This window comes from Phyllobates terribilis, unplaced genomic scaffold (assembly GCF_046119375.1).
Source record: "Phyllobates terribilis strain yellow unplaced genomic scaffold, ASM4611937v1 Scaffold_9__5_contigs__length_417890890, whole genome shotgun sequence".
NCBI classification, from domain to species: domain Eukaryota; kingdom Metazoa; phylum Chordata; class Amphibia; order Anura; family Dendrobatidae; genus Phyllobates; species Phyllobates terribilis.
This window is the reverse complement of record NW_027362769.1, coordinates 54025740-54041911: the sequence shown is the minus strand read 5'-3', so window position 1 is coordinate 54041911 and position 16172 is coordinate 54025740. Positions and strand designations below refer to the sequence as shown.

At 39.7% G+C, this 16172-nt stretch overlaps 1 protein-coding gene across 3 annotated transcripts in view; it reads right to left on the bottom strand.

Annotated features, from left to right (window-relative positions):
* HYCC2 (hyccin PI4KA lipid kinase complex subunit 2) overlaps positions 1–16172 on the bottom strand; it is a 94752-nt gene that overhangs the window by 24344 nt on the left and 54236 nt on the right. For all 3 annotated transcript variants that reach the window (XM_073646499.1, XM_073646501.1, XM_073646500.1), the window contains 7 exons: positions 15627–15806; positions 13205–13285; positions 12518–12633; positions 12336–12431; positions 4713–4829; positions 1997–2084; positions 1274–1433 (listed from right to left, as the gene is read on the bottom strand). In XM_073646499.1, the coding sequence (XP_073502600.1) occupies positions 1274–1433; positions 1997–2084; positions 4713–4829; positions 12336–12431; positions 12518–12633; positions 13205–13285; positions 15627–15806 (838 nt within the window). The remainder of the gene's footprint in view (positions 1–1273; positions 1434–1996; positions 2085–4712; positions 4830–12335; positions 12432–12517; positions 12634–13204; positions 13286–15626; positions 15807–16172) is intronic.

Below are 16172 nucleotides of genomic sequence, written 5' to 3'. Positions count from 1 at the left end.
AAAATAGAACGTTCATGAAAATAGGTTGTATAATACGACACAGGCAAAGGGACATACTGCGGAAGTCACTTCTCCTTGTATGTAGAGAATATCTTACAGTGTGTCAGCAGGAATACAAGGATTTTATCAGGGCATGATTATGGGGTAGTTGGGGAGATAGTCATACACCCTGAGGCCTTCTAACTTAAACAACTCTTAAAGGGAACCTGACCTGTGATTTTGGCAGCATGTATTTTGGCACTGGCTGCATAATTTCAGCCAGATATGTTTGACTCAAACGATCCAACATTTCAGAGAAGAAATATACTTTAAGAGGTGCCGGGGACCGAGACTAGTCGGAAAGGCCGGTCCCCGGTGGCTTTTCCCTGCCCGCTGGCAGCGACTCACATGTCTCTCCCTATGCACACACACGGGGAGAGAACTCTCATTCACAAGAAGCAGACAGGGAGAAGCCGCAGGGGACGAGCCTTTCCGGTTAGTCTCCAGTGCGGCATGGTCCTTGGCAGCTTAACACCACAGCATTTCAAAGTCAAACATACCTGGCTAAAATCATACAGCCAATGTCCGATAAATACTGCCCATAGATCAGGCAGCATGTATCAGCTGTCAGGTTCCCTTTAACAGTTTACAGCACAACTGTGCCATTTCTGTCCATTGGCGGTGTGTGGTATTCACCTGAATGAGGAGAACCTGCAATACCGGGCACAGCCCATAGGCACATATGGGGACGTTAGAAACCATACTCCGTGCCTCCGGACTGGAGATGAAAGTGCAGTTCTGCGCTGCAGAGATGATACGCTTTATGGATGCTCAAAAGAATACTTGATTGACAAGAATGTATATCACATCCAGACCAACTAGCAACTCATTAGAAATTGTCACAATACAGGTTTTTTTTTTTTTTTTTAAGATGGTCCTGCAAGAGTAATGACTTGCAGCTTTAGTGCCCTTTCTGGCTCGCTTCGTTACCCTTGTGATGTGGCCAAGAAGCCATTGTACTGGTGGGAATGTGAAATCAACTTGCAGTTCATTTTACCTCCATCCAATGGTCAGGCTAGGGATGTCAAAGTCTTCCAAAAATTGAGAAATCAAAAAGGCCTATCCCTTCATACTGGTTAGTATGTAATGTATATATCTATGCATTACAGGCACTGCAGTATGACGTCATTTGTGCAATAAGCACATATTAAGGATTTTCATATTGATATTACCATAGGCACAAGAGTTACAAGAGCAGTAACACAACAGAGCTAATTAAGATTACTGCGGTTACCTTCTCTCCTCCAACGGTGCCTTCGTATTGAAGCAGTGGTAATAGCTGTTCGAGAGATGCGAGGGACTGTTGGGGTCACTTCAACTTTTAGTACTTTCTGTCCTTGTTGGGAACAGTCAGGGGCATCAAATGGCAACGAGTTCTTCATTGCATTTGCAACCTGGACAAAAAAAAAAAAAAACTAAACAGACTGATGTGACAGTGTTTTTTTACTTTTTATACAGAGCTGAAGACTTTCAACACTCCATGTTTCTCTTCTGCTTAAAGAAGATCGGTCACCAAAACAAAAAGTGGTGGTGAGCGTTTGTTATTATTTATTTCAGCTGCTTCCCTGAGATCCATCACACGGATCCAGAGATATGGGTTTTTATATTCAATACAAACTGTTCTGGTCTTTACCAAGGGAGGCATTACTTACAGGATCCTCTGGGGTGTGTCTTTAGGCTGCTCTGCATTATTACCCTGTGAGCCACACTCTTTTGGTAAAGACCATAAAAATGAGCACTAATTAAAAAAAGCCCATATCTCTGGAACTGTATGGTGGATTTTGAAAAAAAATAATTAAAATATATAACTCAGGGGAGCAGCTGGAATACCATAAATGGCCATTTTTTGACTCGTTGACAGGTTGTCTTTAAAGAGAGCGTACACTGAAAACCAAATCTTTACTCATACAATCTTAAAATGATTGTAGGACGGACGGTGGGTAGAGGGGTCACTTACCAGCAAGGGCTGAGAATAAAGCTCCAGCTGGGCACGATAGATGATGTCATCCAGAACCTCCTGCCCTTGTTCCCACTGTCCATTGTATCTGTTTAAGAGACATATTTATAACAGAAGCAATTCTAAGAACCCAGAGAGGGTGACCATGAAAATGTGAAAAGACTACAGCATGGTAGCACAGTCTCCCTGCACCTCTTCTGCAGCCTTTGCAAGTACACCGGAATGTGCATTTGACTATTATAGAAGTTGTGCACTACTTTAGACTACCCCCCCAATGTATCCCCCCGGGGCCCCTAAGACTTTTTGTAATTACCTTCCATTGCAGATAATGCCTGTGAGCATCGCTATCGCTGGCCGCTCACAGGCGTCACGACAAGTGAGGCGTGACTCAGCAGGGGTCCCCGCGGTGACTGCTGGGTTTTGGGCAGGGTTATTCCCCTGTGTCACACCCAGCATCCACCGGGTGTGAAGCAGGGGAATAACCCCGCCACAGCCTGGCATCCACCTGAAACACAGAAGACAAAGACCCCCGGGCTGCAGCGGATGTCAGAGCCAGCTGCAGCCGGGGGTCACGTGATGCCTGTGAGAGGCCAGTGATAGCGCCACTCACAGGCATTATCAGCAACATAAGGTATTTACAAAAAGTCTTAGGGGCCCCTGGAGAATACATGGGTGGGGTAATTAAAGTAGTGGACAACACCTTTAATGCATGTAAATACTTTTATGCCCAAAAATGACAAAAGTATTCTCAGAGTGATACCTTTATTGGTTAGCGAGAAAAAAAATAAAATTAATTTTATATATATATATATATATATATATATATATATATATATATATATATATATATATATATATATATATATATATATATATATTTATTTTATTTTTTTTCTCCTCGTTAACCAATAGAGGTATCACTCTGAGAATACTTTTGTCATTTTTCGGCATAAAAGTATTTACATAGATTTTTCTGGCTAACACGGTACCACAATATAACTTTGTATTGTACATCATGACTATTATTGCAAAAATTCACCCTTTGGACAACACAGAAAAAAAGAAAGCAAACACATACAGGTGCATCTCACTAAATTAGAATATCATCAAAAAGTTAATTTCAATTCTTCAATACAAAGTGAAACTCATATTATATAGAGTCATTACAAACAGAGTGATCTATTTCAAGTGTTTATTTCTGTTAATGTTGATGATTATGGCTTACAGCCAATGAAAACACAAAAGTCATTATCTCAGTAAATTAGAATACTTTATAGCAACAGCTTGAAAAATGTTTTTAAAATCTGAAATGTTGGCCTACTGAAATGTATGCTCAGTAAATGCAGTCAATACTTGGTCGGGGCTCCTTTTGCATCAATTATTGCATCAATATGGCGTGGCATGGAGGTGATCAGCCTGTGGCACTGCTGAGGTGTTATGGAAGCCCAGGTTGCTTTGATAGCAGCCTTCAGCTCGTCTGCATTGTTGGGTCTGGTGTCTCTCATCTTCCTCTTGACAATACTCCATAGATTCTCTATGGGGTTAAGGTCAGGTGAGTTTGCTGGCCAATCAAGCACAGTGATACTGTTGTTTGTAAACCAGGTATTGGTACTTTTGGCAGTGTGGACAGGTGCCAAGTCCTGCTGGAGAATGAAATTTCCATCTCCAAAAAGCTTGTCGGCAGAGGGAAGCATGAAGTGCTCTAAAATTTCCTGGTAGACGGCTGCGCTGACTTTGGTCTTGATAAAACACAGTGGACCTACACCAGCAGATGACATGGCTCCCCAAACCATCACTGATTGTGGAAACTTCACACTAGACCTCAAGCAGCTTGTATTGTGGCCTCTCCACTCTTCCTCCAGACTCTGGGACCTTGATTTCCAAATGAAAATTGGAACTCTGGGACCTTGTGGAGTGTCTCAATTACTGCCTTCTGGACATCTGTCAAGTCAGCAGTCTTCTCCATGATTGTGGAGTCTACTGAAACAGACTAAGGGACCTTTTTAAACGCTTAGGAAAACTTTGCAGGTGATTTTTGTTAATTATTCTAATTTACTGAGATAACGACTTTTGTGCTTTCATTGGCTGTGAGCCATAATCATCAACATTAACAGAAATAAACACTTGAAATAGATCACTCTGCAACGACTCTATATAATATATGAGTTTCACCTTTTTGTATTGAAGAACTGAAATAAATTACCTTTTTGATGATGGTCTAATTTAGTGAGATGCACCTGTATTTTATATGAAAGCACAATGCTCCGTACCCTATCCTACAATTCTGAGTTGGGCCATTTCTGTGTCATACTGATGGAAAAAGTCATTGGGGAAGGTCTATACAGTTCAATCAGTGGTGACACACTATGCTCTTACATATAGAAAATGGAACTAAATATTCAAAGCAAAAAAACAGTATTTGTAAAGTTTCCTTATTCTGCGGCAGTCACTAATTGTTTCTGAATTTTCTAATATATCACTGATGGAGTATAGAGCTAGTCTAAAAAGTCTTAGAAATTACATAAGAAAGTGTTTATACAAGACACTTCCATCTAAACTTATACATGAATGAGATTATATTTCTCATGTAAGGGCCATCAATAAGACGTTCTAAACAAGAATATTAGATCCATAATTAATTTGTGTAAATACAGAGTTTCCCACTTTATTGGTCATTTGAAAAACAGATCTAGTTTGGATATTAGTGAAGACTTACATGGCATGATAAACCCCAGTGAGCAGCTGGACCATGAAGGCAGGATCCAACACTACACGACCACACAGTTCCTTCCAGCGTTTTTCATGCTGCCTTGGAAAGCCACTCACGCACAATCTGGAGTGATGAAAAAAAAAAATGATTTCTTTCTCATTCAATTTTAATGAGATGTTCACATCAACTAAAAAGTATTTCATCCGGCATTGGGCGAGGCAACTGTCGACCTAGTGATCAAAATCAATACTCCACGCAGACCTTTCCTTATGTAGGCAAAGGCAAGTACTACTTTTATAATATATTGAAGCAAAGTGATCTCAATTACAGAATAATGTATTATTCATAGATTTTACATGCAGATGTAATATCAAGTGTTATTAAGGGTTTTGTGTATTCAGTTGAGGCCAAAAGTTTTGAAACTGACACAAAATTATGGTTTTCACAACGTTTTCTGTTTTAGTTTCTATAGTGGCATTTGCATTAACTCTAGATTGTTATGATCAATGATCAGATGAATTGCCAAAAACTGCAAAGTCATTACCTGCTATGAAAGTTCACTTGATCACAAAAAAAAACAAACACTTCCACTGATTTTCAGCCCTGTTACAAAATGACCTGCTTACATTATTTCAATGATCTTCTCGTTTGCTCGGGAGAAATGGTTAACAAGGACAAGGCAGCTGATATCACTATCATGCTGATTAGTTGCATTAAAAGGTGGCTAGTGCTTGAAATCATTGTCTTCTTCTGTTAACCATGGTTACCTCCAAGGAAGTAAGTGCAGTGCAGTCATCATTGCTTTATATCAATAGGACTTTACAGGGAAGGACATTGCAACTTGGATGACTGGTCCTAAACCAATTTATCAGATCATCAAGAACTTCAAAGAGAGGATCAATTGACGTGAAGAAAGCTTCAGGGCACCTAAAAAAGTCCAGCAAGTGTCAGGACAATCTCCTAAAGATGATTCCGCTATGAGTTGGATTCAACACCACAGCAGAGCTTGCTCAGGAATGGAAGCAGGCAGGTGTCAGAGTATCTGCACCTCAGTTAGGTTTTTGGAGGCTGGACTGGTGTGAAGAAGGGCAGCAAAGAAGCCACTTCTCTCCAAGAAAACATCAATGACAGACTGATATTCTGTAGGAAGTACAAGGATTGAACTTCAGAGGACTGAGTTAAAGTTAGTTTTTCTGATGAAGCCCCCTTTAGACTGTTGGGGACATCTGGAAGAATGACTGTCCAGAGAAGAACAGGTGAACACTACCATGAGTTCTGTGTCATGCCAATAGTAAAGCATCCTGAGACCACTCATATGTTAGGCGGCTTTTCATCCAAAAGATACCTAATTAGATTGCTATGAATAAAGAATGACATCTGAACATCCTTCAAGTCAAAGATCAGTGCTTTTTCCAGCATGATAGAGCATCATGTCACACGGGAAAAGTGACTTGGTGAATAAAAATTGCCATTTTTGGTCCATGTACATGAAACTCCCCAGAGCTCAATCACTTTGAGAACCTGTGGTCAATCCCCAAAATGCAGGTGGACAAACAAAACTTAGAAATTGTGATAAAGTCCAAGCACTGGTTAGACAAGTAATTGGCTGTCATCAGTCAGGATTTGGCCCAGAATTGGATATCCAGCTGCCAGGGTGAACTGCAGAAATCTTCAGAAATAAAAGTCAATGCTAAATATTGAGCCTTTACATAAGCTCGATGTACAGTACAGACCAAAAGTTTGGACACACCTCATTTAAAGATTTTTCTGTATTTTCATGACTTTGAAAATTGTACATTCACACTGAAGGCATCAAAACTATGAATTAACACATGTGGAATTATATACTTAACAAAAAAGTGTGAACCAACTGAAAATATGTCTTATATTCTAGGTTCTTCAAAGTAGCCACCTTTTGCTTTGATGACTGCTTTGCACACTCTTGGCATTCTCTTGATGAGCTTCAAGAGGTAGTCACCGGAAATGGTTTTCACTTCACAGGTGTGCCCTGTCAGGTTTAATAAGTGGGATTTCTTGCCTTATAAATGGGGTTGGGACCATCAGTTGTGTTGTTCAGAAGTCAGGTGGATACACAGCTGATAGTCCTACTGAATAGACTGTTAGAATTTGTATTATGGCAAGAAAAAAGCAGCTAAGTAAAGAAAAACGAGTGGCCATCATTACTTTAAGAAATGAAGGTCAGTCAGTCCGAAAAATTGGGGACACATTCAAAGTTTGCCCAAGTGCAGTTGCAAAAACCATCAAGCGCTACAAAGAAACTGGCTCACATGAGGACCGCCCCAGGAAAGGAAGACCAAGAGTCACCTCTGCTTCTGAGGATAAGTTTATCCGAGTCACCAGCCTCAGAAATCGCAGGTTAACAGCAGCTCAGATTAGAGACCAGGTCAATGCCACACAGAGTTCTAGCAGCAGACACATCTCTTCAACAACTGTTAAGAGGAGACTTTGTGCAGCAGGCCTTGATGGTAAAATAGCTGCTAGTAAACCACTGCTAAGGACAGGCAACAAGCAGAAGAGACTTGTTTGGGCTAAAGAACACAAGGAATGGACATTAGACCAGTGGAAATCTGTGCTTTGGTCTGATGAGTCCAAATTTGAGATCTTTGGTTCCAACCACCGTGTCTTTGTGCGATGCAGAAAAGGTGAACGGATGGACTCTCTATGCCTGGTTCCCACCGTGAAGCATGGAGGAGGAGGTGTGATGGTGTGGGGGTGCTTTGCTGGTGACACTGTTGGGGATTTATTCAAAATTGAAGGCATACTGAACCAGCATGGCTACCACAGCATTTTGCAGCGACATGCTATTCCATCTGGTTTGCGTTTAGTTGGACCATCATTTATTTTTCAACAGGACAATGACCCCAAACACACCTCCAGGCTGTGTAAGGGCTATTTGACCAAGAGGGAGAGTGATGGGGTGCTACGCCAGATGACCTGGCCTCCACAGTCACCAGACCTGAACCCAATCGAAATGGTTTGGGGTGAGCTGGACCGCAGAGTGAAGGCAAAAGGGCCAACAAGTGCTAAGCATCTCTGGGAACTCCTTCAAGATTATTGGAAGACCATTTCTAGTGACTACCTCTTGAAGCTCATCAAGAGAATGCCAAGAGTGTGCAAAGCAGTCATAACAGCAAAAGGTGGCTACTTTGAAGAACCTAGAATATAAGACATATTTTCAGTTGTTTCACACTTTTTTGTTAAGTATATAACTCCACATGTGTTAATTCATAGTTTTGATGCCTTCAGTGTGAATGTACAATTTTCAAAGTCATGAAAATACAGAAAATTCTTTAAATGAGAAGGTCCGAAAAAGATTTCCTCCAGGCTATTTGCGCTCCCGAATAACTTGTAAGTACAAGCTATAGTATTATCCTATATGGATCTTTATTATTTCTCCAAAAACATGTACATACGAGTTTTGACAAATAAAATGTCTTCCTCAGGTATTTTGTTATAAGTGCAACTTAGTTCTGACCAGCTTTTATAAGAGGTGTTGCTATAATGGTCAGGGTGTGGACCACATATGGTTAATTTTGACACACCCATTCCAAAAAGGCACTACAAGTCAGTAGTTGGTAAAAAGGAAGAAATCCCTATATGAATAAATATAAATACATACAGAAAAAAATAAAATGTGATATATAACTGCTTACATGATTGTTTGTATGTTACGATACTTTTTTTTAAAAAAAAACACTGTTAAAAACATTTATGAAAAATATATATAGGAAGACTAATAAAAATTATAACTTATGTAAAACCATTAATAACAGTATCCAGAGGTATATTAATTCCTCCTATATCCCCTCAATAATATAATTCAGCCCATCTGGGTGTAAAGTGCCCATTTTAAATATCCAAAAGGATTCTTTACGGTTTAATCTCTCAGTGCGGATTGGACAATTCTCAGGGATTTGTTCCACTGGTGTAACTTTTATGTTAAACTTTTTATTGTGTTTCAAACACAAATGTCTAGATAGTGTTTCGTAAAGGCGTTTTTCGCATTATGCCTGTGTGCATTCATACGTGTTCTTAAAGTCTGCATGGTACGTCCCACGTACTGAACGCCACAGGCACATGTAATGACATACACCACAAACTGGCTGTCACAAGACTTTTAAATTGACTTTTTAGACCTGGAGTTATCACACAAAGACAAATGGATCATCAGTAAAACCTTTTTTAAAACAACGGATACAAATGTTTTTTTACATTATTACAGTGCGCACTATAAAAAATGGAAATCTAATATTCCCTACAGTCAGTTTCACAGGATCAGAAAAAATAACACGACTACAGATGACTATATTAAACAGTCCAAAATTCTAATCAACAGGTTCGATGATAAAAAATATCCCAAAAAATTGACCATGAGTGCTTATGCACAGGACGACTGTTTGGTAAAATAGAAGGATAAAAATAATAAAAACTGTGAGGAAATAAAAAAAAAGAAACAATAGATGGCAGTATAATTTTGTAACAGCCTTCAATCGGAATAATAATGACATCAGAAAGATATTGAATAAATATTGGTATCTACTCAAAAGGGATACATATCTGAAAAAAATCCTACCACAAAGACCGAATATCACCTTTCGCAGGGGACAAACCATGAGAGGCATTATTGCTCCCAGTAATTTAAAATCAGCACCACAGGGAGGTCAGAAAATCATCCAAATAAATGGGAACATAGACAAAGAACATTTATAAAAAAATCGGTGTAACACGATGTCATTCGAAAAAATGCTGCTGTTGTGAAATTATTGACCACAATGTGGACACAATCCTTTGCAACAATACGGGTGAAAGGTTCCCAATTATACAGAAGCTGTCTTGTGACAGCCAGTTTGTGGTGTATGTCATTACATGTGCCTGTGGCGTTCAGTACGTGGGACGTACCATGCAGACTTTAAGAACACGTATGAATGCACACAGGCATAATGCGAAAAACGCCTTTATGAAACACTATCTAGACATTTGTGTTTGAAACACAATAAAAAGTTTAACATAAAAGTTACACCAGTGGAACAAATCCCTGAGAATTGTCCAATCCGCACTGAGAGATTAAACCGTAAAGAATCCTTTTGGATATTTAAAATGGGCACTTTACACCCAGATGGGCTGAATTATATTATTGAGGGGATATAGGAGGAATTAATATACCTCTGGATACTGTTATTAATGGTTTTACATATGTTATCATTTTTATTAGTCTTCCTATATATATTTTTTATAAATGTTTTTAACTGTTTTTTTTTTTTTTTTAAAAAGTATCGTAACATACAAACAATCATGTAAGCAGTTATATATCACATTTTATTTTTTCTGTATGTATTTATATTAATTCATATAGGGATTTCTTCCTTTTTACCAACTACTGACTTGTAGTGCCTTATTGGAATGGGTGTGTCAAAATTAACCATATGTGGTCCACACCCTGACCATTATAGCAACACCTCTTATAAAAGCTGGTCAGAACTAAGTAGCACTTATAACAAAATACCTGAGGAAGACATTTTATTTGTCGAAACGCATTGTATGTACATGTTTTTGGAGAAATAATAAAGATCCATATAAGATAATACTATAGCTTGTACTTACAAGTTATTCGGGAGCGCAAATAGCCTGGAGGAAATCTTTTTCGGATATTTTTCCTATGATAACTCTGCCCGAGTTAAACAATAGCCACCAGGGATCTGCAGCATACCGCTTAAAAAGGAAGATCATTACTGGATGTTCTGTGGTTCAAAAGGGACCTATAAGCAAGTGACCAAGGCCTAATAAAGGTCAGTGCAACTAACATCTATCTATGATCTGACCATACACCTACATTTAGATCGGTGCGCTCTCTGCTTTCCTTTCCCTCTCTCCTGCTGGATATTAAATGAGAAGGTGTGTCCAAACTTTTGGTCTGTACTATATGTGTCAATAAAAGGGTAAAATCTTATGAGATGCTTATAGTAATCTAATAAAAAAATAATCTTTTTTAAAAATAGTAGCATGTATTTTCTAATTCTTCCTTGGGGACTACAAAGCACTATCTGTATAGACTGTACAGCAGGGACTAAGAGCTTTAAAGGGGTTGTTCAGTACTATTAATAAGTGGCCAATGCATTTTTATGGTTAATAGAACTGTCTTTGTAAATACCTTGCTTTGCGCTGCCTGTGAGCGGCGCTATCCTTGGCCGCCCACAGGCATCACGTGATTCCCTGCTGATGTCACGTCAAGTGAGGCAGTCCCCGCAGTGCATGCTGGGTTGTGGAAGGGGTTACCCCGCGTGTCACACCCAGCATCCACCGCACGCTTTCCCAATGAATGAGGAGAGGCAGAGCGCGCGGTGGATGCCGGGTGTGACGGACAGAGTAACCCCACCCACAGCCCACCACTCACCGTGGAACGCAGAAGTAAGTCACCCCCAGCTGCATCCGAAACCATGACCTGACATCAGCGGCTGCCAGAGCCGGCTGCAGCCGGGGGTCACATGACGCCTGTGAGTAGCCAGAGATAGCGCCACTCATAGGCAGTAAAAGCAACGCAAGGTAATCACAAAGATACTTATTTTCACCATGAAAATAGAATGGCCAATTATTAATAGTACAGAACAACCCCTTTAAAGCTGCTGAAATTAATATAAGTCAACCAACAGAGAAATGCCATGAATTATAAAAGTGTCCCAGAAATAAAGCACCTACACAAAAGGCCAAAGGCTAAATATTGTTCCTGTCCTGCCTTATTAAAACCCCTAGCAATACAACAGAGCCATTCAATTTCATACTTTGATAGTGGCATGACTCTGCTCATCATTGCTCAATCTACACACCAAAGCTAATCCTGGATGATGTTTGCACTGTTTCTTAGCTGTGCTCAAGCTCCGAGGCAGTGTAAAAAGCATAAATGGTCCTAGCATTTGCTTTACTTGTACAGTGTTCTTTATTGTAAATACATAAAATGCATTTCAGTCTGTCCTAAACCTTTTTCCAACTGAAACACTTGTGTAGGATGTTGCAATATATAGCAGTTAAATGATTGGGAGGGGTAAAAACGAGCCCCACCAAGGACAACATCTGCAAGGAGTTTGTATGTTCTCCCCTTGTTCTCTGGTTTCCTCCAGGTTCTCCCACACATACTGATAGGGAATTTATATTGCGAGCCCTAATGGGGACAGTGATAATGAGTGCTTTAAAGGGTCCATAGGATAAAGGGATAAATTGCTGAGGGTCCTGACCACTGGAACTCCCAGACATCACAAGTTTTGGCTTTATAGCCCTATACTGTAAGGAGTGGAGGGGAGCATGCACAGCCTCAATTCCATTCATTGTCTATGGGGCTGTCAGGAAAAGCGAAGCAATATACTTGGCTGTCCATTAGACAGTGAATGGAGCAGAAGCTGAACATGCACATCTCTGTTCCGATCATACGAGACTGCAAAGCCCCAATCTCAGAATGGCAGAGCCCCAATCTCTGTACCGCTGGAGGTCTTAGTGGTCGGACCCCCTGCAATCAGTAAATTATCCCCTACTACACAGATAGGGAATAACTTGATTTTTTGCCGCCTTTGCCTATTCCTTTCATTAACAGAGTTTCTATCCATCCATCTGTCTTCTTACCTGGAGCCCATCCTGCATAGTGACTGGTAGGAAGAAGGCGGCATATACACAATTGCAGAGTTGTAGCACAACATAAGAAAACTTAGTACTTCAAACCTGAAAAAAGAGTGAAGTGCTGCAATGAACAACAACCACAAGAAACATTTAATATACATCGAGTTCAAAGTCAAAATCCTACTTACCTGTTCTGCGCTGTAAAGGTTTCTCTCTGGGGGTGAAGATCGCTGTATACCACTCTGATGAGATCGTGCTGGCTCAAAGCTCCCTCCGTCAGAGCCATGGACCCCAAGGATGACGGCTAATGCCACAAATGGGGAGAAATAAATAACAAAATAAATCAGTGCTGTAAAGTTATTTTTTTCTTGTTCATCTATGAAACTATTATCAATGAAGCGCAATACAATCCGGGCGACAATGTGACTCAGGGGTTAGTCCTGGTTGTCTTGCAGCACTCAGGTTCCAGGTCTTGTATTTATCTGGCGCAAACAAATGGCTTCAAGTAAAATTGTGACGGACCCATTTATCTGAATTTAGATTGCAGTAATATATAGTGCAGAAAAAACCTCATTCAGATGTGTGGGATTAAATCTGCCACATATAGACATACTCTAAAAGCCATGTTAAATTAATGTTTTTTCCAGATCACTGCAAGTTACAAGCGGAGAATCTATAAAGGGTGCAGGAGAACAACGCAGAAATAAGACATCTCAAGCAGAGGGTCAGGGGATGGCTATGACGCATGACTAAAGCTACTATGGCGGCCACCACAGCTGTCAGGAGAGGCATCAAGTCAGGTCCGATCAAGTAGAGGGGTACTGCTGGATGTTAAAAATGGGGCCAATGTTTAATGTTTCCGCTCCCATTCTTACCTCGTGATATATTGAAGGCTTGGATAATGACGGGATAGTGAAAGATAACACCTTATTGTTTCCATCTTTATCAGCAATTTCCTGTAAATAAGAGAAGACATTGCTCAAAGGTGGTTTTATTTATAGCTATAATAATAACTGGCCCGAGAGGTTTAAAATTGCCATCAGTCTATGATGGTAAACTAAAATGTATTGCTAAATGGTAAAAAAAACAACACTTTTTTCGAGGACGGGTGTCTTTAGAGAATACTCTGGTTTACGTATTCTTTGTCACAGTACAAGACTTGTTAATCCCATCGGGAGATGCAATCATGGGGTACTGATGGGTTGTATAGGCAGCCAGGGAGTCTGTTCAAGGCCCCCATGGCTGCTCCTGTGATTTTAGTTATATACTGTGATACCATAGTATTGCAGTATATAAAACAAGAGATCAGGTTCAAGTCTCCTAAAAATGCTAAAAATTGGATGCCGCCAGAGCATTCGACAGTGTGGAGTGGGATGCCTCTGCGGGGTAATGCATAGACTGAGAATTGGATCACAATGTCTAATCACATGTGAAACGATTATATGCAAACCCGAGTGTGCAGATAAGGGCCAATGGATACTGCTCAGGTGTGGTGGGGTGGGGGGGGGCACGCGGCAGGACTGCCTGCTAAGGTCTTCTTCTAAATTAATTGGATTCAGATGTGTCGGGATAGAGGAACAAATTTCCCTATACGCCAATGATGTGCTAACCTATCTGGGGAATACTCAAAAACCCATAACACCTATATCATTACAGAATATGGAAAGTGGTCTGGTAGACTTATTAATTGGGATCAATCTGTGCTGCTACCTGTTGATAGGATATGGAATTTAAATTTGTGGGTATCCAGATCACAAACAGACCTCCACTTCATCAAAATTTATCTAAGCCCATTATTGGATAAATTCATAACAAAAACCAACACATGGTACAAACCACCTATGTCAGTCATGGGGTGGGCAATTTAATAAAGAGGATAGTAATGCCACAACTTTTGTGTATGCTCCAAAACACCCCCATATGGATACTAAGGAGATTGGTTTGCAAAATCCATGGTCTGTATAGATCTCTACTTTGGAAAAAGAAGCAAGCAAGAATAAAACTGGAACATTTACAAAATGATAAAAAGTCTGGAGGGCTAGAAATACCCAAAGCATGAATTTATTTTTTGGCTTCTCAAGTCCAACAACAGAGAGAGGGGCTGGGGAGACAAATGTACACATAGCTGCAAGGCTAATTACTGAGAATACACAGTGGAAAATGCCTGTGTCTGATAGACGAAAAAGGGCCTGTGTGTCCAACGTTGGCAACGACATTTAACCCCTTCACCACCTGGCGATTTTCTATTTTAGTCCGTCCTTCCCCCCTTCTTCCCACAGCCATAACTTTTTTATTTTTCTGGCCACATAACCATATGTGGGCTTGTTATTTGAGGGAAGAGTTGTACTTTTGAACGACACCATTCATTTTACAACACAGTGCACTGGAAAACCGGAAAAAAAATTCCAAGTGCGTTAAAATTGCAGAAAAAAAGTGCAGTTCCACAATTGTTTGTTTTTTTTTTATTTACCATGTTCACTAAAAGGTAAATATGATTCTCCAGGAATGGGATTCTATATAAATGTAATATGATGGATCAGAATCTAGGATAGGGGTCAGAGAACAGTGAAAATGTAATATATAATGCATTCCATTATGAAAGAGGGGGAGGGATATAGTTGGGGCATATAACAGAATGACTTTTTCTCTGTACATCCATATACGAACTGTAACAATGTTCTATCCATGTCTATGGAAAATGTTTTTTTTTTTGTCGTTTATAAAAATGTGGTAAAAAAAAAAAAAATGTCAAAAGGAAATACAAATACAAATTATACTCAAAAATGGCATCATTAAAAACATCAGACCGCCAAGCAAAACATACAGCTCCACTGACAGAAAAATAAAATAAAATAAAAGTTTGGGTCTCCAAAAATGGCAATCCTAGCTTTTTTATTTTAAAAATGTTCTTTTTTTTATTATTTTAAATAGTGAAAAAAAAAGCAAAAGAAAAAATATAATACATGTAACATCGCTGAAATCATAATGACCTGAAGAATTATATTTCCAGGTCATTTTTACGACACAATGAATGCCGTAAAAACACAACAAAAAAACAAAAACGGGGATTTGCATTTTGTCATTTCACCAAACTTGAATTTTTCCTCTGCTATCCAGTACATTATATGGCAATAGTTTTAGTCATTCAAAACTACAATAAGTCTGACACCAGCTGGAAGATTCCACAAAGAAAAACACAAACTCTTAAACAATGGGTGAAAAATAATATTCTACACATGGAAAAGTATCACTGTTCAAAGAGTGAAAACAGATTATTCTCAAAATGTACGTTCTTACCAAGTTGTAAATGCCCAGTAGGAGAGCTTCAATGCAGCCATTGCTTTGCCGATCACGGCTAGCATTCAGTCGCAAATAGATGGAGATCAGCTCTGGGAGGAATTGCATGGTAAACCTCTTCAGTCGCACTTCAGAACTGCGGTACAGCTCAAATAACTGGTGACAGATCGGTTCCAGAAGCTGCAAAAACAAGAGAATAAGAGAAAGGGCCTATTTGTAAGCAGAAAGCAGTGAAAGGGTCAATGAAATCAAGCCAAATCAATTAAATGTACCATTTCTAAGCCAAATACTCACCCAGAAAAGTGATCATACATTACAGTTGATGGCCGACTGGTCACTGACTATAATGATACAGATGGAGTCACAGCTTGATCTCTCGGACATAATTTTCGGCTATATGCGCCTAGTTAAGACATAGTTGGATATGTCTTGCTGCGGTCCTCTAATAAGAATAGAGACACGAAAATGATGTCTGAGAGCACACTGTGACCCTGTCAGCGCATACATCCAAAGCCTGTTTTGTAGGGCTTCGGATATAAGCCAGGC